Consider the following 27,992-nt stretch of genomic DNA (forward strand, 5'->3'; position numbering starts at 1 on the left):
CATAGTCCCACTTTATTTCTGATTTAACTGAACAGAGAGAAGATTAAAAAATTATCTCCACAAAAAAGGAAAGTGGGCAAATAGCACAGCCAAGCAAACCAGGCAATCTAGACATACCTTCCCATATAAACAAACCAGGAAGCTCAGAGCTCACAAACGGAGCAAGGCAGAACTTAGGGTATTTGAAGGAGTATTCATGGCGAAGGAGGAAGGACCACAACATAAACGTGCATAAGCTCATCTAGGGTAGAGAGGACACTGAGTGGAAGGAGACCCCTTCTTCATGTTGTCTCTGCCCCAACCCCTAGTGGAGAGGGAGAAGAAAGTCTGTCTAGAATATCAGGCAACTCATGACACTTGCAGCAGGAATGGGGCATGGGTGGAGGCAGAACAACTTTGGACGTGGGAAGTCACAGTGCAGAAGACAGGGAGGGCCATTTACTGGAGGAGCTTGACATAATTTGCAGGAAAGAGTCCAAAGTGGCCGTGGCAACGTCCCCGCCACCAGCCCTCGTCCACCATCTCAATGTCAGTGATGATGTCATCAGGATCGAAGGAAATCTCATCGCTTCCCTCTGGGGAGGCAATTGATGGAATATTAGGATGGTCAAACAGTAATCCTTCCATTCCTGTGCCCACTGTAAACCTCAGGGAGGGAAAGGGGCTGTTCTTCTTGATGCCAAGGCTGGTCCTTCCCTGACCCCCAGAATCCATCTCCCTCTCTCCTAGTAAGGGCCTCCAGGCACCAGACCCCTCAGGCCACTCCAAACCTACCTCCTTGGTAATCATACAGGGCTATAGCTGAGATCCCTGCTCCAGTCCCAGCTGGGTAGCCAGATGATTCTGCATAATGAGAGATATAAACATGGTCTCACCAACATGGAGAAGGAAAACAGGTCCTTCTAGGGAATGGGGCAATTCTTCCTCTTGCCCTCCCCTGGACTAGACCCATTCAGGAGCTGTTTCTCCCCCACCACTCACCAGCCAGAGTGGAGGGACAAGAAGGATTCTCAGTTTCAAGCACATCTTCATAGTCCCCATCTGGTTCACCATCCTGCTCATGTCTGTCCATGTCTCCAACATCCTCATAGTCATTCTCAGGCTCAGGCTCAGGCTCTGCTTCATATACTGGCTCTTCCTCCAGCTGCAGGCCTTCTGGAGTCCTGGGAGGCAAAGCTGGGGGCTCCTCATCCTGTGAAGAGACGGTGTGGATCAGAGTGATTTTTACCCATCAGGAGCTACCTCTCTACAACCTCCCAGTGGAGGACTACTAAGACCGCCCCCCATCACCATCCTACCACTTCTACCCTCTATCCTTGCCTCCATCTAATAGCCTTCCCTAGGGAACCCAGTCTTTTATCCATCTTTATTCCTCGAGCTCCTCCCATACCCACCTACTCAAAACACCTATCAAGAGGTGATAGGAGGGAAATGTAAAGGGTGTGAGGAGAGGGAAATGGAAAGCAAGTCTGATTCCTTGAATGACCGGGAAAACACTGAAGCAAAAACACATTGTTGGGAATACCACAGGCAGGATGACCAACTGTCCTGGTCTGCCCAGGACTAGGTGGTCCCCAGAATGCAAGACTTTCAGTGCTAAGACCAGGACAGTACCAGACAAACCAGGATGGTTGGTCACTTCATATGGCCCACCTTCCTAGGACATGAGGAGATGGGAAAGAGGCAGAGAATCTTTGGGGCTCTACTTACCTCTGGGGGATTCTGCCTCAAGGGCAGGGCAGGCACTGGCTGTTCCTTACTGGTTCTCACAGGCTCAGGCTCTGATGATGGACAGCTCCCTGCTGGAGGCCAGGCCTGGGGAGAATAAAGCATCTCTCTTGTAAGTATGCAAACCTCCCTCTTCTCTACTGTCTGGAATACCCACCCAATCCAAATCAACCATCCCTCAAGATGGGCTCCAACCTGAAGTGATAGCTCCTTCCTCTAGTTCCTGCAGCAATTACTGGCTACACAGCAAAACATGCAAATTTGGTTTATGTAAATCTGGGATTTCCCCCCCCCCCCCAACATTTTGGTATATATGAGGCCCAATCACTCAGACTGAAATCTTCCTGAAGACAGAGATCGTAGTTTTAGACTTTGCCTTACACCAGGGAGGCCTGTGCCTTATTTTCTATCAATGATTTGGACTCCTTAGTCTCCTATCTGGGCAAGGGATCCTGGATGTGAACCCCAAAAGGCCAACCACTCACCTCTGAAGAGATTTTCTTGGGCAATGGGGCTGGCACCTCTGGTTCTCCCACAGTGTCCACTGGCTGCTGAGCCTCATGGCTCATCTTTATCAGGGCCTTTCTCTCCTGTTGCTGCCTGGCTATCTGCTGTGCCTTTTCTTCTTCCTCCCGCTTCCTCTTTTCCTCAGCCATAGACTCAAATTTTGCCTTCAACCCACGGGCACCACTAGAAGCTGCAGACATAGGCAAGAAGAATTAGGATTGTCTTGAGTCAGGGGTCGGAGTGGTGGATGGCACTCAAAGGAAGAAAAGGAATTGGTTAAATATCCAGGCAGAGAGCAGATGGAGAGGAACTCATGCGAGGAAAGGAAAAGAGGTACTAATGGAGGAACAAGGGGATTATAGGAGGAGGATGTAGACATAAAGCCCAGATTTCCGTATAGCCAGGCCATGCAGTCTCAGACTTGTCCTTTCTAAGTTATAAGCCTTGTTCCCCTAACTAGCATCCTTTTCCTCTCCACATTCCTTAAATCTGTATGCCCTCTAACCACCACCTACCCTCTCTCCCCCATCCCAAGCTCTTATCTTTCTGTATTCTTCCCAGATGACTCCCTATCCCTCCCTCCATGTGTTCTCTCCTTACGGTTCCTTCCCAATGTCACTCTATCTCTCTATCCACTTAACCTAGTTTTTTAGGAGAATGAATCTAGAAATACCTGGGCAGGGTCAAGTCTATCTCAGCTAGTCTAGGTAGTTAAAAGCATGGAGGAGGTAGTCTAGGCATAAGAAAGAACAAGAAGGCGGAGGTGGTTGAGGAACATAGAGAAAAGGAATTGTTAAGACTTACCAGCTTCTATGGGTGTTGTCTTTTTATAAGCTGTGGTTGGGGCCTCCATTTCATTGAAGCCAACAGCGCTCTGCAGGGAGGAGAAGAGTATGCACAGTGTGGGGAGGAGAAGGGAACAGTAATGACCCAAAGTCAGTATTGGGGTTTGGAGCCTTCTAGGAGGTATCCCTCACCATCTGATGCTCAATAGTTAAACAGGATATTCCAATATTGTTATTTTGTGGCAGAGAGAGCAGTAAAGAAGTTCTAAACTGGTGGGCTCAGATCCCCTTTTTGAAAGCTCAGTGTGCCTAGAATCTCACATCTCTAAGTGCAGTTGCCTAGAATGCAGCAGGGCCCCAGCCAATGCATGAAGAAGAACTAATGTGAATGGAGTGGGAGGAGATTATAGATTGAATTAAGCAACACCTAGGAATCAATGAAATTTCAAACATCACCTTTCCCTGAAGTTTATGTGTTTTTGTCTCTCTGACTCCCTCCACTCTTCTTAGTTAAAGCTTAGGCTGCAGAAGACTTGCCCATTAGATACCGAAGGTAGTCAGTGGGGAGTGTAGGAAGACACCTCAGGACACTTAGCTTTTCCTATCTCAATGTACTTCAGGTGCAGTTTAGGGACCTCTTCTCAAGACATTGGTGTGCTGGTGCTTTACCTTATCCACTCGGTCCTTCTGGATTCCATACTGACCACCAAAGCCCTTGGCATAATCTGCAGGACAAAAAGTTTTGAGAAGGTGCCTGAGTGGCTCAGTCATTAGGCCTCTGCCTTCGGCTCAGGTCATGATGCCAGGGTCCTGGGATCAAGCCCCGCATCGGGCTCCCTGCTCAGAGGGAAGCTTGCTTCTCCCTCTCATACTCCCCCTGCTTGTGTTCCCTCTCTTGCTGTCTCTCTCTCTGTCAAATAAATAAATAAATAAATCTTAAAAAAAAGTTTTGAGAGTCATAAGAAGAGTATATGCTAGCAATGTGTAGGTAGAGGAATCACGGGAAGAAAGACCAGAAGACAGGAACATGAAAAATAGAGATGGATGAGGAAGAATGAGAATCAGAGGATAGAGAGAAGCATGGATGGGAAGAGGCAGAAAAGGATTGAGAGAGAGAATGGATGGGAGAGAGATGTGAAGAGAGAAATATAAAAAGAGAGAAGTGACAGAAAAGGAAGGAATATAAAGGAAGAAATTGGAAAAAATAAGGAGAGCCCTCCAGCCATCCCCTATGTGTCCCAGGGCAGAGAGAGACCTCTCTGTCCTTGTGAGGCTCATAGCCAAATCACCCACGTGTCATCACCCAGCCTGTCTTTACCCTTTTCTCAGTGACCCCTTCTCTTTGGCCTCCTCTGTCCTGCTCCTAATCTTGCTGTATTCCTCTCTACCCTCCTGGTTTCTCCCCCCGACACACACACATACAGACACTTACCCTTTATACCACCACCTCCACTGTACATCTGCACCTCTGTATTCTAGGTTCTCTGTGTCAGCTTCCAGAAAGGAAGGAAGGAGGGCTCTATGCTACTGTGTGACCTCCCTCCTCTCCAACCCCAACTCACCTCTCTGGGACTCGTGTTTCTCTGTTTCTCCTTTGTAGTCATATCCCAGAGCTGCCTTATCCCGTTTATCCTTCTCTATCCCATAGCGGCCTCCAAAGCCATGAGAGTAATCTGTGGTGGAAGGAGTAGTCATGAGAGCCCACTCTCAGCCCACAGGAAGGTGCTGTGGAAGAGAGAAGTCAGGAGGAGTGGGTGCAGAGGGGTAGGGACCTGGGAAGGCAGCAGGGCTAGAATCGAGGTGGATTAAAGAGAAATAGTGTCCTAAGCCATCTTGTGTAAGCTTTAATTCAACATTGTTCACTCCTTTCCTCTCCTCCTTTACTCCCATCCCAAGATGAGAAGATCATTTCATTTTTTTCCCTTCTTCAGGGAAGGGGAAAGTATAGAGAATGTAAGGAGAGACTTTTGAGGGGGGAAGGCAGATACATATGAAATTTATGCCTGTTCCTACTCCCATATAAACACTTAGAAATGTCTGCTAAAATATAACGATCTTTTTTTTTTTAATAGTAAAGCTCAAGAAAAAAGAAAAAAAATCCTGGCTCCAGAAACCATAGATAAATCAAAGCAGTACAGATGAGGGTAATTATGAGCTGACTCAGAAAACCCAAGGGTGTTTTAAGTCCCAAATTTAGTACCTAGGGATTAGGATCTAGGGTCAGGTGTTCTTATACAAGAACAGAGGACTGGGGAACAAGAAATGGCAGTCTGCTCACTCCTATAAAAGAATTCTAGAAAAATTCTACTCGTTTATGTAGGGAAATGGTGAGGGGGGTTGTAGTTTGTTCAGCATTTAATAGGGGGAAGTTTTACCTATGGGACTTGGAAACTCCAGGCCTACCCTGAGTATACAGAATGCAAATATCCAGTTTTATACCACTTATATTACACAGGAATTCTAAGCTGAGAAATTAATGCTGATATAGAAAAATATATACCACAGAAAGAATAAGCATCAGAAAGATGGCAGGAATATGAGAAACAGTAGACCTCAATACAAAATGCATTATAAGAGATGAAAGAGATATAACACAATAATAAGAAAACAAATCATCATTAATGAGGAATATGTATGCCGGTATAATCTATTAACAGAATCGAAATTCATGAAGCAAAACCTGACAGAAACAGGAAGAGAAATAGAAAAACCTGTGATCCTAGATGAAAATTTTAACCCTCCTCTTACATTGATAGAATGCTTAGACAAAAAGAATCTAAAATTATAGAAGGTCCAAACAACATTATCAACTAACAAAACCTAATTGACATTTACAGAATATTATATTCCCAAACTGCAGAATATACTTTTTTCATGCACATAGAACATTCACCAAGATAGACCATATGGTTGGGGTACCTGGATGGCTCAGCTGGTTAAGCATCTGACTCTTGATTTCGGCTCAGGTCACGATCTCAGTGTTGTGAGATCGAGCCCTGCACTGGGCTCTGCACTGGGCATAGAGCCTGCTTAAGACTCTCTCTCCCTCTCCCTGTGCCCCTTACCCCTGCACTCTCTAAAATAAATAAATAAATCTTTAAAAAATAAAAATAATTGACTTTCTTTGTTTGACTTATTTCACTTAGCATAATCTCCTCCAGTCCCATCCATGTTGATGTAAAAGTTGGGTATTCATCCTTTCTGATGGCTGAGTAATATTCCATTGTATATATGGACCACATCTTCTTTATCCATTCGTCTGTTGAAGGGCATCTCAGCTCTTTCCACCATTTGGCTATTGCGGACATTGCTGCTATGAACACTGGGGTGCATATGGCCCTTCTTTTCACTACATCAGTGTCTTTGGGGTAAATACCCAGTAGTGCAATTGCTGGGTCATAGGGTAGCTCTATTTTTAAATTTTTAAGGCACCTCCACACTGTTTTCCAAAGTGGCTATACCAACTTGCATTCCCACCAACAGTGTAAGAGGGTTCCCCCTTCTCCACAACCTCTCCAACATTTGTTGTTTCTTTCCCTGTCCATTTTTGCCATTCTAACTGGTGTGAGGTGGTATCTCAATGTGGTTTAATTTGAATTACCCTAATGGCTAATGATGATGAACATTTTTTCATGTGTCTGTTAGCTATTTGTATGTCTTCTTCAGAGAAATGTCTTTTCATATCTTCTGCCAGTCTTTTGACTTGATTATTTGTTTTTTGGGTGTTGAGTTTGAGAAGTTCTTTATAGATCTTGGATACCAGCCCTTTATCTGTAGTGTCATTTGCAAATATCTTCTCCCATTCTGTGGGTTGCCTCTTTGTTTTGTTGACTGTTTCCTTTGCTGTGCAGAAGCTTTTTATCTTGATGAAGTCCCAAAAGTTCGTTTTTGCTTTTGTTTCACTAGCTTTTGGAGATGTATCTTGAAAGGAGTTGCTGTGGCCGATGTCGAAGACGTTACTGCCTATGTTCTCCTCTAGGATTTTGATGGAATTCCTGTCTCACATTGAGGTCTTTCATCCATTTTGAGTTTATCTTTGTGTATGGTGTTAGAGAATGGTCGAGTTTCATTCTTCTGCATGTGGCTGTCCAATTTTCCCAGCACCATTTATTGAAGAGACTGTCTTTTTTCCATTGCATGTTTTTTCCTGCTTTGTCAAAGATTATTTGACCATAGAGTTGAGGGTCCATTTCTGGGCTCTCTATTCTGTTCCATTGGTCTATATGTCTGTTTTTGTGCCAGTACCATGCTGTCTTGGTGATCACTGCTTTGTAATATAGCTTGAAATTGGGCAACGTGATGCCCCCAGCTTTGTTTTTCTTTTTCAACATTTCTTTGGCAATTCAGGGTCTTTTCTGATTCCATACAAATTTTAGGATTGTTTGTTCCAGCACGTTGAAAAATGTCATTGGAATTTTGATCGGGATGGCATTGAAGGTATAGATTGCTCTAGGTAGCATAGACATTTTAACAATGTTTATTCTTCTGATCCATGAGCATGGAATATTTGTGGAACATAAGGAATAGCATGGAGGACATTAGGAGAAGGAAGGGAAAAATGAAGGGGGGCGGGGAATCGGAGGGAGAGATGAACCATGAGAGACTATGGACTCTGAGAAACAAACAGGGTCTTAGAGGGGAGGGGGGAGGGGGGGATGGGTTAGCCCGGTGATGGGTATTAAGGAGGGCACGTACTGCATGGAGCACTGGGTGTTATATGAAAACAATGGATCATGGATCACCACATCAAATCTAATGATGTATTGTATGGTGACTAACATAACATAATAAAATTTAAAAAATAATAATAAAAATTAAAATTAAAAAGAGAGAGACATCCAAATGAGAATGAGAATTCTCAATATGCATTGATATGAGTTCCTGAAGAAGGAATAAAAGAGAGAAGAGGAGAGGCACTATCCAAAGAAAACATGCCTTTGAACTTTCCATAATGGAAGTTATTTCTCAGGTTGAAGAGGATCGATAAGTCTCATGTAGGATAAGAGAAATAGATCCAACACCTAGATATATCCTGATGATATTTGAGAATATCAGAGACAAAAAGAAAACCTTTAAAAAAAAAAGAGAGACAAGACATGTTACCTACAAAGGAATGATCGTTAGACTACACAAGAGAGATGTCAGAGGCTGAAATAATACCTTCAAAGAGGTGAAGGGAAAATAACAATGAAGAATGGAACAAAATGTATTTTTTAGACAAAGCCTGGAAGTTCTTTCATAGGCTTTCATGGAAAGAATTATCAAAGGTTATACTTTAGTAAGAAGGAAATAGAAGAAAGGAGGAAACAGTGAGATACAATAAACAGTGATGCACCAGGAACTTGGTAAATACATTGGTCAATTTAAATAAGTATCACTACATAATAATAATGATTCATTTTTGTGGAGTTTAAAAACACATGGAATCCTTATCCTGAGCAACAACATTTGGCCAGTTGGCACAAAGAATGTAGGATGTAGAAGGAACATAATTAACTTATTCTACATTTCCTTTATTACTAGGAAGAGACAGTGATTAATTTTAAACTTAAGTCAAAGATGAATGTTAACACTTAGGGATTGCTCCCTAAAATAAACGAGTAAAATACCTTATTTTCAATCCACTAGAGGGAAAGGCGGAACTAAAGAAAACTTGACCAATCTCCTAGAAAGAGATAAAGAAGAAAGAAGCAAGTACATGCTTGGATTTAAAAATAAATAAAATAGTGGGGAAACAACTATGGAACTAGAGGGAGTTGATGACAGATATTGCGAGGTGAAGTCTGAGCAGAACAGGTCAATCAGTTTGCTAAGGCTGAAGCGCAGGGTCCTTGCCTTTTTGAGATGCGTGCTTCTCCACTTCTCCTTTGTAATCAAAGCCAACTGCTGACTACAGAGAAAAGGAGAGTGCATTGGTTAGAATTGGAGCTGACAACTTTTCCCCTCCCTCACATACCTTTACCCCTAGCTCAGGCCAGAAGCTAGTTTACAAGAGCTCAGGGCTGAGAGTGGGAGTTTACCCTAGAAACAGATGAGCACCCTGACCTGACAGGCCGGTGTAGCAGCAGTGTGTTACAGTGCAATGAACATGGGCTCTGTATGTTCATCACCTCCAGATTCAAACCCCAACCCCAACCTTCCCTATTTATAGTTGTTTAACTTTAGGCATGTCCTTTACGTTACTGAACCTCAGTCTCCTCAAATATGAAATGAAAATAGGTAAACCTGCCTTGTTAACCTCAACTATAAAGTGGGAGAAATGATCCTTCTTTATTTGGGATATTGTGAGTACTAAATGGGGCAAGGTGTATAAAGGGTTTGCATTGTGTCACTCAGGAAATTAGTGCTTTTCTTCCAAACTCTCATGAAACTAAAATGAGATAATAGCTAGAAAAGTGCCTTGTAAACTATAAAGCACTATGCACATCTAAGAAATATTATCCCATTCCTAACTGATTATACTATGCCTCTTCTCTTTCCTTAAGTGGCAGCAGAAACCCAGAGATGCGTTTTGAAGGGAGGAGAGGCAACTGGGAGATCCTAACCGCTCCAGGGCTGGATACACTGGCCAATACCTAACATCACCACACAGCAGCATCCCCATCTAGCTCAGTACCTATTGGTCTCTAAGCAAGACTAGATTTTGCAACTCAAGAGCTATTAGTTTGTATTGTTTCTTAATTTACATGACACACTGATTGTTTAGGTGATTCAGTTTCTGGCTTCTGAGGCAGATGAAAGAAAGAACGATGAGAAATCAGGCAAAGGCAAGATGGAAGGTTAGAGAACATTCCATGCTCCATACTCCATTACTGCCTTAAAAAATTACCTGCTATGTTTTTCCTTTTCCTTACAGTAATTTTGAAACTTTTCTGCCCAACCCCCTAAAATGCAAATAACATTTTGACAATTAGCTTTAAGGATTCAGACCCACCTAATTAACAACTGCAGGTAAAAAGAAAATCTCAGCTAGCTGTGAAGGAAATGTCCTGTCTGTATGCAGCTGCAAGGGAAGAGACACTATTCTGCACCATAAAAAACAAGATCCAAGAGTCTAATCTGGGGCGCCTGGGTGGTGCTGTTGGTTGGGCATTCTCATCTCTTTAAAACTACTTTTTTTTTTTGTAAAAAGGAGTCTTTAAAACCTCTGGACTTCAGAGATTTGGTGCTAAATCCTGTGAAATGTAACCTTTACCTTCTAAAAACATTATACTTGATTGTTTGCTGCCGTGGTAATAATACTTAAGCCAACATCTGTGTTCTCCTAAAAGGCATAAATAATTACAACATTTTGATATTTGACCAAAAGAGGAGCTTTGAAATTTCCCTCTTCTTTCTTCATGCGTACAGATATAATAAAAACCAATGGTTTGACGGATTCCTTATCTAAACAGAGTTTGAGAATCTTTGTCTCATTTAAATTAACACTATTCAGCTCAGCATGTGGTCTCCCAAAGTGGAACCAAAGAACTTGCTAAGGAAGTTTATAGGGGCTATCCTCATGATGGACTCTCCTGAGTCCACTACCCTGTCTTTCCATAGGAGAAGTGTAGACCCACATTCAATGGTGAGTATTGGTAAATCCCACATGATTTGAGCTGGGTAGCACAGGGAGAGACTTACCTTGTCTGCCCTGTCCTTCTCAACTCCATATTTGCCCCCAAAGCCTTTGGCAGCATCAGTCTGAGAAGAGTGCTTCTCCACCTCAGCAACATACTCATGGCCCACAGCACTCTAAGAAAAATCAGATGGAATGAGTGAAAGACAAAAATGACCATAAAAAATGAAATGATACCATAAGAGACTCTTAACTATAGGGAAAAAACTGAGGGTTGCTGGAGGGGACGGGTGGGGGATGGGGTAACTGGGTGATGGGCATTAAGGAGGGCACGTGATGTGATGAGCACTGGGAGTTACATGCAACTGATGAATCACTACATTACCCCTGAAACTAGTACTACACTATATGTGATCTAACTTGAATTTAAATAAAATTTTGAGGAAAAAAAAAAGAAAAGAAATGATGCAGACATGGGTTGGGATGTAAGAATACCAGAAATTCCATTCTGGGTCAGTCTCACAGCCTCCACCAGTATATCACATAAGCAATATGTGATACAGGGAGAGCAAGGTTACTTTTTCTGGAGGCTTGCACATCCCAAGTCTTCTTTAATACCATTAGGAACCCATCATTCAGGAAACTCCTATAGGATGGACTGGGAACCCCAAGAATAGAGATGTAGACACAAAAAGAAAGCTAAAAACAAGGCATTTATGGGTCAAAATAGAATGAGGTAGTTACTGAAGAGCGATCAAAGGGAACTGACTTAATGCTGCAGCTGAGATAGCATATTTCACGAGAACAGCCAGATGCTTTGTTCTGGATCTTTGTGCCTGGGTGTCCATCAGATTTCAGAAGAGCCAACCGAGCCCTGATATTTAACAGTGACTGAGTCTACACCAAAGGGCATTGGCAGATAATACTGCAAGTAGCCCAAGAGGGCATATAACTTTCCTATTCCCCTCCACTTTTTGTTTTGTATTGTTTTACTTTCTATTCGATTTTGAAAACTATCTCTCTTCCAATATTTAGATATGGATACTTTAATAATCTGGGACTTGAGTAATATTTCAAACCCAATAATGATACCTTACAGAGTCTCAACTAAGAAGAAATTAAAAAGCTTCTTCTTCCTCCTGTATTTCCAAGCTCATGCTGGGACAAACATTATCAATACAGAGACTGATGTGAAACACTGCCCTTTATGAGCTCCCGGGAAGTCATTTTGCAGTATTTTTAGGTCTGTGTAGGTCAAATTTGCTTGTGAATTTAAGAATGAATGAATGTTTATCTATTTTAGTTTTTTCCTAGGAATTTTGTGGAGAATATAAGCCTATGTTGCACTTAACACAATGACAAAACAAAACACTTCTTGAGGGTGAATGAATGGCTTTTACTGAATATATTTTTTTCTCCTTGGAGATAAAATGTTTTTTGTTATAGGCATATATCACTATCTTTGAGGTTAGGAAAATCAGTGGAAACTATGATTTATAATACAAGCATTTTTTATTATATACTTTTATAGTAGCTAATGGATAAAGGAAAACAATATTCATATTTGAAGGCATCTAATAAATAAATTCACATCAATATTTTTCACATGTGCACATATTAGATATAATATATATACAAAAAGAACACTAAGTACACAGTAAAGAAAATAATAAGAGAAGTAACATCGACATAATATACAAACATTCAAAAGCAGTAAATGATTTTAAAACATATTTTTTCCTTCTCTAATTGTGACCCCGTCTCCTCAGTCTAGGAGTTACTGTATGGCTGGGTCTACTGTGGGCCACCCCTTCCAAATTTTTGAATCCTGTTTTCCACCATCTGTATTTTATGTGTTGAAATCAGGGGAAAAAAATGATACAAATAATATGTGCACATTCTATTTTAAAGCCCAAACGAATGCTGTACTTTTGAACAAGTTTTAAACCATAATACCAATAAACGAATCTATCTTTTGTCTTTAAGCAAATATCTTCCTTTCAACTTACCTTGTCCATTCGGTCTCTTTCCACCCCAAACCGACCTCCATACCCATGGGATGCTTTGGGCCCTGCTTCCATCTCCTTCTTCTTGAGACTATCATGCTCCTCTGACACTTTGTTCCTCAGCTGGTGGATGCTGGAAGTAACCACATGACAGAGACTCATCTAGCACAGGGAAGTCAATGAATTCTCCTTCCCAGAAAAATAGAAATCTTGAGGTGTGTTGTTTATTTTTAGCAATAATCTGAGCCCCCAAAGTATATCAATACTGGGTCTGAGAGTAAGAGATGAGTGTGGCCTTCAGACCATAGTCTGATTTAAACTCTCCATAAGCCAATAATATTTCCTCTAGTCAGTTATTCCACTAAATAACCTTCTGATATTTGCCTCATTTTTCATGCTCTTGAATATTAGAGGAGAGTGACACCAATTATATTCTAGTAACTGGGAAGTTATTTTCCTTCTGGCATTAGATATTCTCTCTCTCTCTCGAAGCACAAAAATATTTATATACTGTTTTACCCACACATTCTAGTCCTGAGAGTTTACCCCAAAGAAATAATTTTAAACATGGCAAGCTTTAATGTCTAATACTATGCACTGAAACACTGTATATAATAGCAAAATTAAGAAATAATTTATATGGCCAATACTCGGAGAATAATTAAGTAAATTGCAATATTACCTCTCAATGGCATACTAGGAAGTCATTAACAATGATGATTAGGAAAAATGTAGCTTTGGGAGATTTATCTATACATTAAATATTTTGTGTATATTCTTGTCAAAAATGAATGCTCTTCACCTCTGTCCCCAAATCTGATAATTCCTGAAGGTAAAATCTAATAAAACAAATAAAAAGCAGAATCAGATCTATAAATACAGAGAACAAACTGTTGTTTGTCAGAGGGGATGGGGATTAGGCAAAATGGATGAAGGGGAGGTGCAGGCTTCCAGTTATGGAATAAATACATCACAAGAATAATAGTCACTGGGTGTTATACACAACTAATGAATCATTGAACACTACATCAAAAACCAATGATGTACTATATGTTGCCTAACTGAACATAATAATAATAAAAAAGAATAATAGTCACAGCATAAGGAATATAGTCAATGATATTATAATAGTGATGTAACAGGACAGATGGTAGCTACACTTGTGGTGAATATAGCATAATGTATAAACTTGTCAAATCACTAAGTTGTATGCCTGAAACTAATGTAACATTATATATCAGCTATACAGAAATGAAAAAAAAAAGCTAATAAAAACTAATCCATTCATCTTTCAATGGACATTTGGGCTCTTTCCATATTTTGGGTATTGTGGACATTGCTGCTATAAACATTGGAGTGCATGTGCCCCTTCAAATCACTATGTATCCTTTAGATAAATACATAGTAGTGCAATTGCTGGGGCGTAGGGTAGCTCTATTTTTAACTTTTTGAGGAACCTCCACACTGTTTTCCTAAGTGGCTGCACCAGTTTACATTCCCACCAACAGTGTAATTGGATAAAGAAGATGTATACACACACACACACTGGAATATTACTCAGCCATTAAAAAGAATGAAAGCTTGCCATTTGCAACAACATGAATGGAACTGGAGGGTATTATGCTAAGTGAAATAAGTCAGAGAAAGACAAATATATGATTTCACTCATATGCGGAATTTAAGAAACAAAGCAGATGAACATAGGGGAAGGGAAGGAAAAATAAAATAAGATAAAAACAGAGTGGGAGGCAAACCATAAGAGACTCTTAACTCTAGGAAACAAACTTAGGGTTGCTGAGGGGAAGGGGTGGGGGGATGGGCTAAATGGGTGATGGGCATTAAGGAGGGCATTGATGTACTGAGCACTGGGTGTTACATGCAGCTAATGAATCACTACATTCTACCCCTGAAACTAATAACATACTATATGTTAACTAAATGGAATTTAAATAAAAAACTAAAATTAAAAAAAGTAACTGCACCAGGAATAAGTAAAATATAAAGCCATTATCAGGGATTTAAAAAAAACTAATAAAATTCACTCTTATCACTAAATGTTGTTACACTTTAAGGCCCAAATAACCTTGATTTGGGACACTTCTATCCCTAAGAGAATGTAACACCCAAAGGAGGCATTCTCCTTCTTACTTCGCTTCCATCTACACCATGAGGGTAGAGAGCCTCTCTGAGTATCTGTTTGCCCTGAGGGTATGAAGTGATAGCTCAGCGCTAGCACCAGCATCCGTGAGTGACAATCAGGACTGATACTTGGACACCTATAAGCATCTCTGGGGATTCTTAGAAACATTTGGGCAAGAGAACCCTTAATAAAAAAATTTGACTTCCTGCAGCAAGAAAGAGAGGTTTAGACATTTGAGACAGTGATGTTACCGGGGCTTCACTAGCTCCGGAAAACTAGATACATTGGTTACAGGTAGAATGGCCACCCCACAGCAGAAATGTTCCTCTTTCATGGGAGAATAGATCCATCTGGTGGCCTTGGAGGATAAGCCCACCAAAAGTCTTTTTTAAAAGCCTTCTCAGCTTTAGTCACAGTTAATTTTAGAAAGCTGGCTTTGAACCAAATGCAATAAGCCAAGTGCTGGAAGAACCATCTGTTCCCGTGTCTGCTTTAAACCATCTGGCAGCAGTGGAGGCACAGATCCTGTGTTGCTAGTTCAACAACTCTTGACACTTTAGAAATGTCTGTGTCAAAAAAGCGATTGGTTCCAAGAACATGTAAATAGCTGTTATTTCCCAACCAAAATATTCAGATGAAGAATGAAGAAAATGGGGCTAAGCATTACTTTCAAATGAGGAAAATGTGCAAAGTTTTAATGAGTCCAATGATTGCCACATAGGTCATAACTATATCATAGTTAAAACAAGTTTTTGAAAGGGAAAAAGTGAGATTCAGGAATTTCCACCTCATGGATGACAGCAAGGCTAATCAGAGGATCATGCCAATAGATAATACAATTTAAATAAAAATGTTGGGGCCAAAGAAGACCAACTTCTTATCAAATTCTGTAGAATATAGCTGAAGCCACTCTAAATAGGTCTTAATTATATTACTCCTTCACTCAATAAATATTAAATGTTAATTAAACTTTTGAGTGTAAGGCACTCCACTATGGAGATAACGGTCAGGTGGAAGAGATGCAAAAAGTTACAATCCAATGTGCTAAGTGGCATACATAAGAAACTTTTGACACATTAACTCTCAGATGCCTGTTTTAAATTTTAAAATAACTTGGAATTGATAAAGCAATGCAGTTCATGGCCAAGTGAAATCCAGGACCTTAAAGATGAACTAACAGAAGGAACAGATCTTTTTGGTTTTGTTACAGAAGTAAAAGCAAAAAGGTGAGTCACACAGACTAAGATTTTATCCACAGATGCTATGATCATAGATTTATAAAATCCTAAAGAATCTACAAAATGTGCTACTAGAACTATTAAGTACATTTGGCAAGTTCACAGGATACAAGGTCACTATCAAAATCAATTTCACTTCTACATACAGGCATAACTCATTTTAGGAGCACTTCACTTTATTGCACTTTGCAGATATTGTGTTTTTAACAAATTGAAGATTTGTGGCAACACTACATTAAGCAAGTCCCCTGGTACCATTTCCCAACACCATTTGCTCATTCATGTCTCTGTGCCACATTTTTTTAAAGATTTTATTTATTTATTTATTTGAGAGAAAGAGAGAGAGACAGAGAAACAGCATGAGAGGGGAGAGGGTCAGAGGGAGAAGCAGGCTCCCCGCTGAGCCGGGAGCCCGATGTGGGACTCAATCCCAGGACTCCGGGATCATGACCTGAGCCGAAGGCAGTTGCTTAACTAACTGAGCCACCGAGGCACCCTCTGTGCCACATTTTGATAATTTGCACAGTATTTCAGAGTTTTTCATTATTATTATACTTGCTATGGTGATCTGTGATCAGCGATCTCTGATGTTACTATTGTAATTGTTTTGCGGCAGCATGGACTGCACCCATATAAAATGGTAAACTTAATTCATAAATGTTGGTTGCTCCACCAACCAGCCATTTCCCTATCTCATTCCCTCTTCTGGTTCTCCCTATTCACTGAGACACAACAGTATTGAAATCAGGCCAATTAATAACCTTACAATGGCCTCTAAGTGTTCAACTGAAAGAAAGAATCACATCTCTCCCTTTAAATCAAAAGCTAGAAATGATTAAGCATTGTGAGTAAGGCATGTCAAAAGCCAAGACAGGCCCAAAGCTAGGCGTCTTATACCAAACAGCCAAGTTGTGAATACAAAGGAAAAGTTTGTAAAGGAAATTAAGTCTACCCCAGTGAACACATGAATGATAAGATAGTGAAACAGCCTTATTGTTGACTTGGAGAAAGTCTGAGTGGTCTGGATAAAAGATTAAAACCAACCACAACATTCCCTTGAGCCAAAGCCTAATCCAGAGAAGGACCCTAACTCTCTTCAATTCTAGGAAGGCTGAGAGAGGTGAGGAAGCTGCAGAAAAAGAGTTGGAAGTTAGCAGAGGTGGGTTCATGAGGTTTAAGGAAAGAAGCCATCTCTGTAACATGAAAGTGTAAGGGGAAGCAGCAGGTGCTGATGGAGAAGCTGCAGCAAGTTCTCCAGAAGGTCTAGCTCAGATCATTCATGGCAATGGCTACACTAAACAACAGATTTTCAGCGTGGACAACACAGCCTTCTATTGGAAGAAGATGGCATCTAGGAGTTTCATAGCTAGAGAGAAGAAGTCAATGCTTGGCTTCAAAGCTTCAAAGGACAGGTTGACTTTCTTGTTAGGGGCTAAGGCAACTGATGATTTTAAGCTGAAGCCAGTGCTCATTTACCATTCCAAAAATCCCAGGGCCCTTAAGAATTATGCTAAATCTACTCTGTTGTGCTCTATAAATGGAACAACAAAGCCTGGATAATAGCATGTCTGTTTACAACATGGTTTACTGAATATTTTAAGTCCACTGTTGAGACCTACTGTTCAGAAAGAAAGATTCTTTTCAAAATATCACTGCTCATTGACAATGCACCTGGTCATCCAAGAGTTCTGATGGAGATTACCTAATTAATGTCATTTTCATGCCTGCTGACAAAACATCCATTCTGCTGCCCATGGATCAAGGAGTAATTTCTTGTTTCAAGTCTTATTATTTAAGAAATACATCTTGTGAGGCTATAGCTGCCATAGATAGTGTTTCTTCTGATGGATCCAGGCAAAGTACCCTGAAAACCTTCTGGACAGGATTCAGCATTCTAGGTGCCATTAAGAACATTCGTAATTCACAGGAGAGATCAAATATCAACATTAACAGGAGTTTAGAGGAAGTTGCATCCAGCCCTCATGGATGACTTTGAGGAGTTCAAAACTTCAGTGGGGGAAGTAACTGCAAATGTGGGGGAAATAGCAAGAGAACTAGAAGTGGAGCCTGAAGATGGGACTGAACTGCTGCAATCTTATGATACAACTTTAATGGATGAAGAGTTGTTTCTTAGGGACGAGCAAAGAAAGTGGTTTCTTGAGATGGAATGTACTCCTGGTAAAGATGCTATGAAGACTGTTGAAATGACAATAAAGGATTTAGAATATTACATAAACTTACATGATAAAGCAGTGGCAAGTTTTTTTTTTGTGTTTTTTTTTTTTTTAATTTTTTATTTATTTATTTGACAGAGAGATAGCTAGAGCAGGAACACAAGCAGGGGTAGTGGGAGAGGGAGAAGCAGGCTTCCTGCCGAGCAAGGAGCCCGATGTGGGACTCGATCCCAGGACCCTGGGATCATGACCTGAGCCGAAGGCAGACGCTTAACGACTGAGCCACCCAGGCGCCCAAGTGGCAAGTTTTGAGAGGATTGACTCCAATTTTGAAAGAAGCTCTACTGTGGGAAAATGCTATCAGTGTTACATGCTACATTGATAAAAAGAAGAGTCAATCAATGTAGCAAACTTCCAATTTTGGCACAGAAAATTTTGCCATAGAAATTGCCACAGTCGAGACACTTGGGTGGCTCAGTTAAACGTCTGCCTTCAGCTCAGGTCACGATCCCAGGATCGAGCTGAGCAGGGAGCCTGCTTCTCCCTCTCCTCCCTGATTGTGCTGTCTCCCGCTGTCTCTGTCATTATCTGTCTCTCTCTCAAATAAATAAATAAATCTTAAAAAAAAAGATTAAAAAAAAAGAAATTGCCACAGTCACCCCAACTTTAGCAACCACCTCCTTGATCAGTCAGAAACCATCAACACTGAGGCAAGACCCTCCACCAGCAAAAAGATTATGACTCACAGAATGTTCAGATGATGGTTAACATTTTTTAGCAATAAAGTGTTTTTAAATTAAGGTATGTACATATTTTCTTTAGACATAATGCTACTGCACACTTAGTAGATTACAATATGATGTAAACATAACTTTTATATGCACTGAAAAATAAAAAAAGTTCATTTGACTTGCTTTATTATGATCTTTACTTTATTGTGAGGATCTGGAACCAAACCTGCAATATCACTGAGGTATGACTATATTAGCCATGGACATTTGGAAATAATTAAAAGTTAAAAATAAGTACCACTTATCACATGAAATCATATGAAGTATTTTAGCATCAATTTAACAAAATATGTCCAAGACCTGAACACTGAAAAATATTTCTGAAAAAATTAAAGAAGATCTAAATAAATGTTCATGGACAGGAAAATTCAAGACCATTAAGCTAACAATTTTTCTAAAATGATCTACATAATACCCATCACCAGGCTAACCCATCCCCCCACCCCCCTCTAAAACCCTCAGTTTGTTTCTCAGAGTCCATAAATTAAGGCGGGCACGTACTGCATGGAGCACTGGGTGTTATATGAAAACAATGAATCATGGATCACTACATCAAAAACTGTTGATGTATTGTATGGTGACTAACATAACATAATAAAATAAAATTAAAAAAATAAAATGATCTACAGATTCAATGCAATTTCAATGAAAATATGAACAGGTATTTTTGTAGTAATTGACCAGTTTATTCTAAAATATATGTAGAAATGTAAATTAAAGTCCTGGTATAGTGAAAAGGTTTTTTTTTTTTTTTTAAGGAGACAAATTTAGAGGATGGTGTGACTTTATAACATATCATAAAGCTACAATAATCACTGCCATATGGTATGGTTCAAGGTTGACATATAGATAAAGAAATAGTCTGGAAATAGACCTGTATATATATGGTCAAAGATGCTAGGTAAGTGAACAGAGAAAGAACAGTCTTTTATGGGGGGTGGTGAGAGGCAGAAGGAGAGGGAGAGAGAGAATCTTAAGCAGGCTCCATGCTCAGGAAGAGCCCAATATGGGGCTCTGTCTCATGACCCTTAGATCATGACCTGTGCTGAAATCAAGAATCAGATGCTTAACCAACTGAGCCGCCCATGTGCCCCAAAAGAACAGTCTTTTAATGATGTTGGAATAATAAAATATCCATGCAAAAAAAAAAGAACCTCAATCTTTGCCTCACACTGTACCCAAAAACTAATTTGAAAGAGACCATAGATTTAAATGTAAAAGCTAAACCTATAAATCTTTTAGAACAAAATATAAGAGAAAATCTTCACAATTTGAAAGAGTAGGCAAAAGTTTCTCAGATACATAAAGTGCCAGTCAAAATACGTTTTTGAAAAATTAGACTTTATTAGAATTAATATCTTCTGATCTTCAAAAGATGCCATTAATAAAATGAAAAGGTGAGTTATAAGCTGGAAGAAAATATTTGTAAAACATATATCTCATAAAAGACATATCCAGAATATATAAAGGACCCTTAAAACTCAATAACAATACAAATGATCTACTTTAAAAGTGAGGAAAAGATTTGAACAGACACTTCAAATGAAGATATATGAAGATACATGAACGACTTATAGCAAGATGCTCAATAAAATTAGGCATCAGAAAAAAAAATTAAAATCACCACATACCCACAAGAGTGGTAAAAATTAAAAATACTAACAATACCAAGTATAGACAAGGATGCAGAGCAATTGAAATCCATACTTTATTGGTAGGAATAAAAAAATGGTAAATTCCTTTCAGAAAACAGTTTGGAAATTTCTTAAAAAAATAAATACACTTATTATATAACTCAGCAATTCTACTCCAAGTTATTTTCCAAAAGAAATAAAAATATATGTCAACAAAAAGCTCTGGACACAAATGTTCACGACAGCTTTATTTGTAATAGTCCCAAATTGTCAACAATCCAGATGTCCATTAGAAGGGTAACGGATAAAACAAACTATGGTATATCCATACCATGGAAAACTATTTGACAGTAAAAAGGAACAAAAAGACTATTTATACACAGAGAGGGAGGCAAACCCTAAGAGACTATCAACTCTAGGGAACAAACTGAGGGTTGTTGGAGGGAGGTGGGTGGGAGGATGCGGTAATTGGTCGATGGGCTTTAAGGAGCACACTTGATGTAATGAGCACTGGGTGTTGTATGCAGCTGATGAATCACTAAATTCTACCCCAGAAACTAATAATATACTATATGTTAACTAAAGTGAATTTAAATAAAATCTTAAAAAAAAAAGACTGATACGCAAAGACCACGGATAGATGTCAAAAAATTATGCTGAGTGAAAGAAGACAGACACAAAAGAATACATTCTGTATTATTGCATTTACACAAAATTCTGGAACAGCCAAGACTAATGTATAGTGACAAGAAGCAGCTCAGTGTTTACATCCAGCCAGGGATGGACATGGGATATACTGGCTTTAAAGAGGCACATGAGCAAGAGAGAGCAAGACTGGCAGAAAGAAGCTGGAGGAAAGGGCCAGAGCCCTTCAAACACTAGGTTGCTTGGAGCTGCCTGGCCTAGGACTTCTCTATACAAAAGATGAGGGATGGAAACTACCATTTGAGCTATTCACTGAATTACCAAGCCGCTCCCCAAACTAAATATACTTTAGGCAGACTTTAAAAAGAAAGATTATGTTGTGGGGGAAGGTAGTGAGATTAGTGAGAACCACAATCGCTTCCTTTTCCTGTTTTGAGTGATCTCAGCTCTGCAGCTACTGTTCTCCTCTCCAACTTCCCCCTCCTTTCCAAAGCCCTTAGTGATTCCCATTTGACCTTAAAAATTGGCTTAGCCCACACTAGCCAGAGAGAATCCCAGAATATTAGAGACTTACTAATGGAAAGTCCTCTAGAGGTCTTTTTGATCCCAGTGGGAAAACGGAGAATCAGAGAGAAAAAGGGACCTGTCCACTGTTACCTGGCTAGTTACTAGCAGAGATAGGGCTTTTACACCTTGGTAGGGTGGGTAAATGGGAGGGGAGTGGGTTTTTGTGTAAATGTCTCCACCATTTATGTTATCATATAGAGATCCAGTTAGGCTAATAAGGTAACGTCCAAAGTCGCTACATTTTACAATTCCAAGAGTCAGGAGTCAGGGTAATGGATATACTGAATTGTGTAACACCACAGTCCAAGTAAACACCACTTAGGAAGAAGAAAGACTGTCATTTTTTTACAAGTTTATGCTAGGTTTTTAGGAATAAAATCTGATTTAAACTAACCTATAGTAACAAGAAAGAGACGTATTATTGAGCTGCTTAAGAGGTGCTAAATACTGCCCTAGAAAGTTGATACATGTTAGCCCATTGAATTCTAACCATATTCTGCAGGGTAGCCATTATTATCCCCATTTGATAAACAAATAAACTGAGATTTGGAGACATTATATGTCTAAATTCACATCACTTGTAGCTGCTGGGCTGTCCACTGAACCGAAATCTATCTGATACCCAAACTCAAGCTCTTTCTATAAGATCATGGCAAAGATTTAGGAGTCTTCCTTAAAATGTTCTGCTCCTACTATGCATGAGACAGGCACTGGTTGGGGAAAGGTACAAGGAGGATTTGTATCCTCCTCTTAACAGTTCTCAGGATATTAGTGCTGAGTAGCCTTTACTCAGGAAAGGATCTTTTTTTTTTTTAATCTATGAGCCTGAAAAAGAACATCAAGAAACTTCCTCCATGTCCCTGTTCCATTTTTTTCATCTTTCCAACTGCTTCCAGAATTGCCTGGTTTGTTTAAGAACAATATTCATGGGTGCCTGGGTGGCTCAGTTGGTTAAGCGACTGCCTTCGGCTCAGGTCATGATCCTGGAGTCCCGGGATCGAGTCCCACATCGGGCTCCCTGCTTGGCAGGGACCCTGCTTCTCCCTCTGACCCTCCCCCCTCTCATGTGCTCTCTGTCTCTCTCATTCTCTCTGTCTCAAATAAATAAATAAAATCTTAAAAAAAAAAAGAACAATATTCATTACATTTACATAAGACAAATCATTATGTCTGATCAAACAACAATGCATAGTATTGAATATTATCAAATTATATAAACATATGCCAAGTTTTCATAGTGCATTGTTTGTGCAATGTGGTCATCCATTGACGCTTTAAAATCTAGGGGGAAAAGAGGTAAAAACACTGTTAGAATGTGTGTGGGTAGTTAAAATGGAGTTTTAAGCTATATTAATTTTGTCAATTTGTGTGTAATTGTTAATTTTTGCTTTTTTATTTTTGCTCTTGTTATGCTGCTGATTGTGTCTACCTTTGACATTCTGATACAATCAAAGCAGACAGCCCTGGTTAGATGATCCTGAACAATCCATGGAGGAAAAGGGAATCTTTCGATGTGAATATACACACAGAAACCCTTGGATATGTCTAAAGTTCCTTCTCTCTTACAGTATGAGTGTTTTGTTGGTTTGCTTTTATTTCTTTTTTTTTTTTTAATTTTATTTATTTATTTGACAGAGAGAGACACAGTGAGAGAGGGAACACAAGCAGGGCGAGTGGGAGAGGAGAAGCAGGCTTCCCACGGAGCAGGGAGCCCGATGCGGGGCTCGATCCCAGGACCCTGGGATCATGACTGGAGCCGAAGGCAGCCGCTTAATGACTGAGCCACCCAGGCACTCCATGGTTTGCTTTTATTTCTGATAAAATATTAGGTTATGACTTTTAAGACCCCTAAACACCATTACTAAAATAGTTTTAATCAACAGGTTTTCCAAGTGTGATATTTCTTCATATTACCTTTCATGGTTTCCAGCTTCTGTCAAGTAGCCAAATACAAATTTTTATTTTAAAAATCATCCAGGCCAGGTATGGGACCTAATATTGTCCTCTTTTTACAATATTTATTCTGAGTTATTTACCTTGATGTTTTACTGAATCCTTCTTGTCCCATCTGAAGTCACCTACATTCTAGACACATATTTATGTGGATATAAAGTGACACAACCTCAGTATATGAACCACTTCCTCTCGGAATCTCTTATAATAGACCCACTGGGAAAATAGCATAGTTGTCAGAAATAAGAGAGAGAATAAGGTTGAGGGGATAAGAGGAGAGACATGAAACAAATACACAATGATACACATAGAGACACACAGGGACAGATTTGAGAAACAATAAACACAAAGACACATAGACATTAACTCCCTCCTCTCCTCCTTCTTCCCTCACCTTCCCCTGAGTTTCCAAGTTTTCCTCAGGCTCCTCCCACACCCTTTTCCCATTCCCCAGTCTTTTTGGCACCTACTTGATATGCTCTGTGCGTCCAGAGCCCTCAATGGTCTTGGCTCCCCACCGTTGCTCCTTCTCAGAGATGTCATTCTGCAAAAGACAACATTGAGCAATAAGTGATGGCAAGAGATGTGCCACATGGAGAGAGGCCATGCAGCTGGCGCACATGCCCTCCAGGTCTCCTGCATCTCCTGCCTCCTTTTTACTTTTTGTAAAAGTAAAGTTAGGGTCTTTACTCAGGATCTTTACTCAGACTCCTCCCTCTATTTACCTGACCCTGCCCCCCACCATGTTAACATTAAACTGGTGGGCTCCGAAACCTCCCTTTCTGCTCCCTTCAGGTCTTCTACAGCTACTGAATCCCCACAAATTACACGGGTCTAGCTCATATCCTGGCTCACAGGCCAAAGGAGACCCAGGTTAACCTGCCTGTTGATAACCTCACCTTCACCATAGCTTGTAATAGCCCCTCAGTCACAATGTCAAACACCTCTGCCCCTGTCCCCTTCCATCCTCAACATCAACTATCATGCATGCCCCACTCATGACAGCCAACTGTCCTACCAGTCAGTTCTACCATTAGGGCTATTTCAGTCCCAGATTGTCCTTTCTAAACCCCCTCAAAGATGACAGAGTGGCCCAGATGCCCTTCCCTCATCCCCCCACTTAAACCTTTTATTGATTTTCCAAGCAAAGCTATTCCCAAACTCACCACAAAGTCAGGGTCTGTGTCCCAGTCATCACCCTGGGTCTCCACAGAAACAGATACATCATGCCCTACTACAGACTTCCACATCTGAGGGTGACAGAGATGGGAATAATTAGGAGGAGAAAATCAAGAAGAGGAAAAACAAGAATGCTGAAGTCAATGATATAGCAGTCCAGTAGTTTTGCTATTTTTTCTTAGAATAAAATAGAAGCTGAGGCAAAGCAGATGTAAGTTTTAGGAAAATACTTTTGCTCAGTTACAGGAGTGGGGAGGAGGATTTATTCAAGCTAAACTAACATGGCCTAAGCCTACTGAGTCTGGGTATAGGTAATGTTAAATGTTGGTAATGTAGGTAATGTTAAATAACCTTTAATGTTAAATAAAGCGTGGGGATCATTCATTTGTGTCCCAAGGCTAGTTGGGCAGTGGCTTGAAGTGGCAATCAATGACGGGTACTAGGGCAACCCTAGAATTATAGCACCATCCCACTCAGGTTTCTGTTCATGACTCCTGTTATAGCTGTTGAAATGTGTATTGGTCCAGCTCTGAATAAAGTGAAAACCTACACTCCTCTCTACAACCTGCCTAATTCTACCAAGAAAATCCCAACTCCAGTGCAAGTTGCTGTCCCATCTCCACTCTAAGAGCAGCTACTGAACAGGTGCATGAGGTCAGTAGGGCAGTCAGCTGAGACTCCTATCCTGAATAACACATAGGGAAGCATTATTTGCTGGGAATGAACCACCTATTCTTTAATTTTTAAAAACAGTTCAATTATATTTCTAAGGAAGATAGCTGGTTCAAAAGATAACATGTAATGAATCCCTTATTTTGAACATTAGGAGTTATTAGATTTTTATTAACTAAGTAAACAATAAAGAAATATTTAGAGAACACTAGTATGAAGGGGAGCCAAATTGTTATTCTACTGTGGCATCCCCAGTGTTTCCATTGGCCCTGCCAATTATGCATGAGGAGCAGCAAGTTGCTCTGCATCTGTGGGATCCTGGATCTCTGCGTGAAGAGGAAACAATGGATAATGCTTATCTGCTTGGGGGACCCTGATACCACTTGCTAGCTGGCAACTCCCCTACTGATCCTTCCCTGGACTCCTCATTCCACTGGTGTCTTTTCCTATGCTCTTTTACTGTCTTCTAAATGAGTTCCTCTTAACTGCTCCTAGGACTCCATAGTGTCTCCATACAGGCCCTCAGAGTCTCCGATTTTCCTTTCTACATGAAAACTCCATCTTTTTTTAAAGATTTTTATTTATTTATTTGAGAGAGAAAGAATGAGAGATAGAGAGCACGAGAGGGAAGAGGGTCAGAGGGAGAAGCAGACTCCCTGCTGAGCAGTGAGCCCGATGCGGGACTCGATCCCGGGACTCCAGGATCATGACCAGAGCCGAAGGCAGTCGCTTAACCAACTGAGCCACCCAGGCGCCCGAAAACTCCATCTTTCTCCACACTCTTTGAAAATCCCCTTGGAGGGGTACCTGGGTGGCTCAGTCGGTTAAGCGTCTGCCTTCGGCTCAGGTCATGATCTCACGGCCCTGGGATCAAGTCTCACATCAGGCTCCCTGCTCAATGGGGAGCCTGCTTCTCCTCCCTCTGCCTCTCTCCCTGCTTGTGCTCTCCCTCTCTTTCTCTCTCAAATAAATAAATAAAATCTTTTTTTAAAAAAAGAAAGAGAATCCCCTTGGAAACTAGCCCAGGGAAATTAGGGGGAAGGTTGATTAAAAAGATGCAAAGAGGACAGTGGAGAAGTATCGACTGAATCAGCTACACTGTGGGATGAGTCCCTGCCCAAAACAGCTCTGCCTTCCCCTGTGGGGCAACAATTATGGATGGGAGAGCAGGTAGAGAAGGCCTATGGTCCTGGCTTCTGGGCTGCTTTTTGACAAAATGACTTCACACAGAAAACTGGAAAGGAGAAGTTTCTGAAATATTCATGATCAAAAAGGAAGCAACTAGGACTGATGGTCTTCTCCTCTTTCCTGCTGATCCTCTGAGGCCTCAGCCTAACTCACCCAAAAAAACCTCCCATCCTCATGTATTTTTGAAATAAAGGGAAGTTTCTGATACAGAGACTATTTGGTGTCCTTGAGCTACTGGCTATAGGAAAGCGAGAGGTGCTATTAGCAGTAGGAGACTGGGGAATAAGTTGGTGAGCAACGGTGCCCAGGACTGCAGGCACAATCAAGGGCCTCATCACAAGGCTGCCCTAGAGCATCAGTAAAGTACATGGACCTTGAGTCAGAAGGTCACCACAGCTCTGTTACTAAGCCCCTGTGGTAACAGGGGTAAGGGAATCAACATAAGGTATGTACTTACTTGTCAGGTACCAGGGAAGGCAATTTAAAATGCTAATTTGGTAAATCATTGAACAACTTTGGTGCTCAGTTTTCCCCAGTGGAAAATAAATGAAGAGGTTAACCTAGCTAATCCACCCAGTCCCCTTCATTTCTGACATTCTGGGATTATGTGATCCTACAATCACAGAAGCTAGCCCTCATCCAACCGTCATGCCTTCACTGGGCCTCCATCTGCCCTGGCGCTCAGCCCTGGTGCACAGAAGCAACTACTTCCTGCTCTGTCACAATGTCTCCTAGTGAGTTTTGTCTCTCTGCTAGACCCTGTGCTCTCCAAGGACAGAGACTCTGTCTTCATCTCCTGTGGTCCTCCTCCCATCTCAGTGCCCAGGAGCAACAGGCTTTAGGAGGGGGTTGTAGATTGTCAGCAGAAACTAGGGGTCCTGAATGGCTGCTGAATCCTGTGCCCTGGGCTCCAGACCCTCATTTCCATTTCCATCCCCAGATGCTCATTACCCACAACCACTCACCGCCAGGCCTCTGGCCATAAAACCTTAAGAGCCTATTAGCAAGGACTTCATCTCTCACGGAGGACTAAGAGCCAGGTAGGTTCTTCTTAATTCAGCTCTTGCCCTGCGCTCCCTGACTTTCCCACTGCTCAGAGTACCCACCTCCAGTAGTGCGAGTGTCTGCTCTAAGCTCCCAGCTTTTCACGTCGTCACTGGGCTCCCACTCTGTGCTGCCACTTCAGAGCAAGAGACTCTGAGCTGCTGCTTCAGTTCCGTATTCAGG

At 40.9% G+C, this 27,992-nt stretch overlaps 1 protein-coding gene across 1 annotated transcript; it reads right to left on the reverse strand.

Annotated features, from left to right (window-relative positions):
• Window position 1: 1 nt before the first annotated feature.
• On the reverse strand, window positions 2–27,979 carry HCLS1 (hematopoietic cell-specific Lyn substrate 1). Its single transcript, XM_021692455.1, has 14 exons — window positions 27,872–27,979; window positions 24,893–24,976; window positions 24,197–24,270; window positions 12,588–12,717; window positions 10,644–10,754; window positions 8,856–8,910; window positions 4,583–4,693; window positions 3,690–3,745; window positions 3,040–3,109; window positions 2,214–2,425; window positions 1,711–1,815; window positions 982–1,192; window positions 775–843; window positions 2–575 (listed from the first exon to the last, which is right to left on the reverse strand). The coding sequence occupies exons 2-14, from the start codon at window positions 24,974–24,976 to the stop codon at window positions 439–441; spliced, it is 1,425 nt and encodes a 474-aa protein (XP_021548130.1). The 5' UTR covers window positions 27,872–27,979; the 3' UTR covers window positions 2–438.
• Window positions 27,980–27,992: the final 13 nt, after the last annotated feature.

This window comes from Neomonachus schauinslandi, chromosome 1 (assembly GCF_002201575.2).
Source record: "Neomonachus schauinslandi chromosome 1, ASM220157v2, whole genome shotgun sequence".
NCBI lineage: Eukaryota > Metazoa > Chordata > Mammalia > Carnivora > Phocidae > Neomonachus > Neomonachus schauinslandi.

What these genes read in the sequence shown, in the direction of transcription:
- HCLS1 (XM_021692455.1), bottom strand. Translation starts at nt 24,976, where the DNA reads ATGTGGAAGTCTGTAGTAGGGCATGATGTATCTGTTTCTGTGGAGACC. An exon ending in AGAAGGACAGGGCAGACAAG is followed by an intron (nt 8,911 to 10,643) that starts GTAAGTCTCTCC and finishes TTTTCTCTGTAG; the next exon opens with TCAGCAGTTGGCTTTGATTA. An exon ending in TGAGGCAGAATCCCCCAGAG is followed by an intron (nt 1,193 to 1,710) that starts GTAAGTAGAGCC and finishes GTCTCTTCACAG; the next exon opens with GATGAGGAGCCCCCAGCTTT.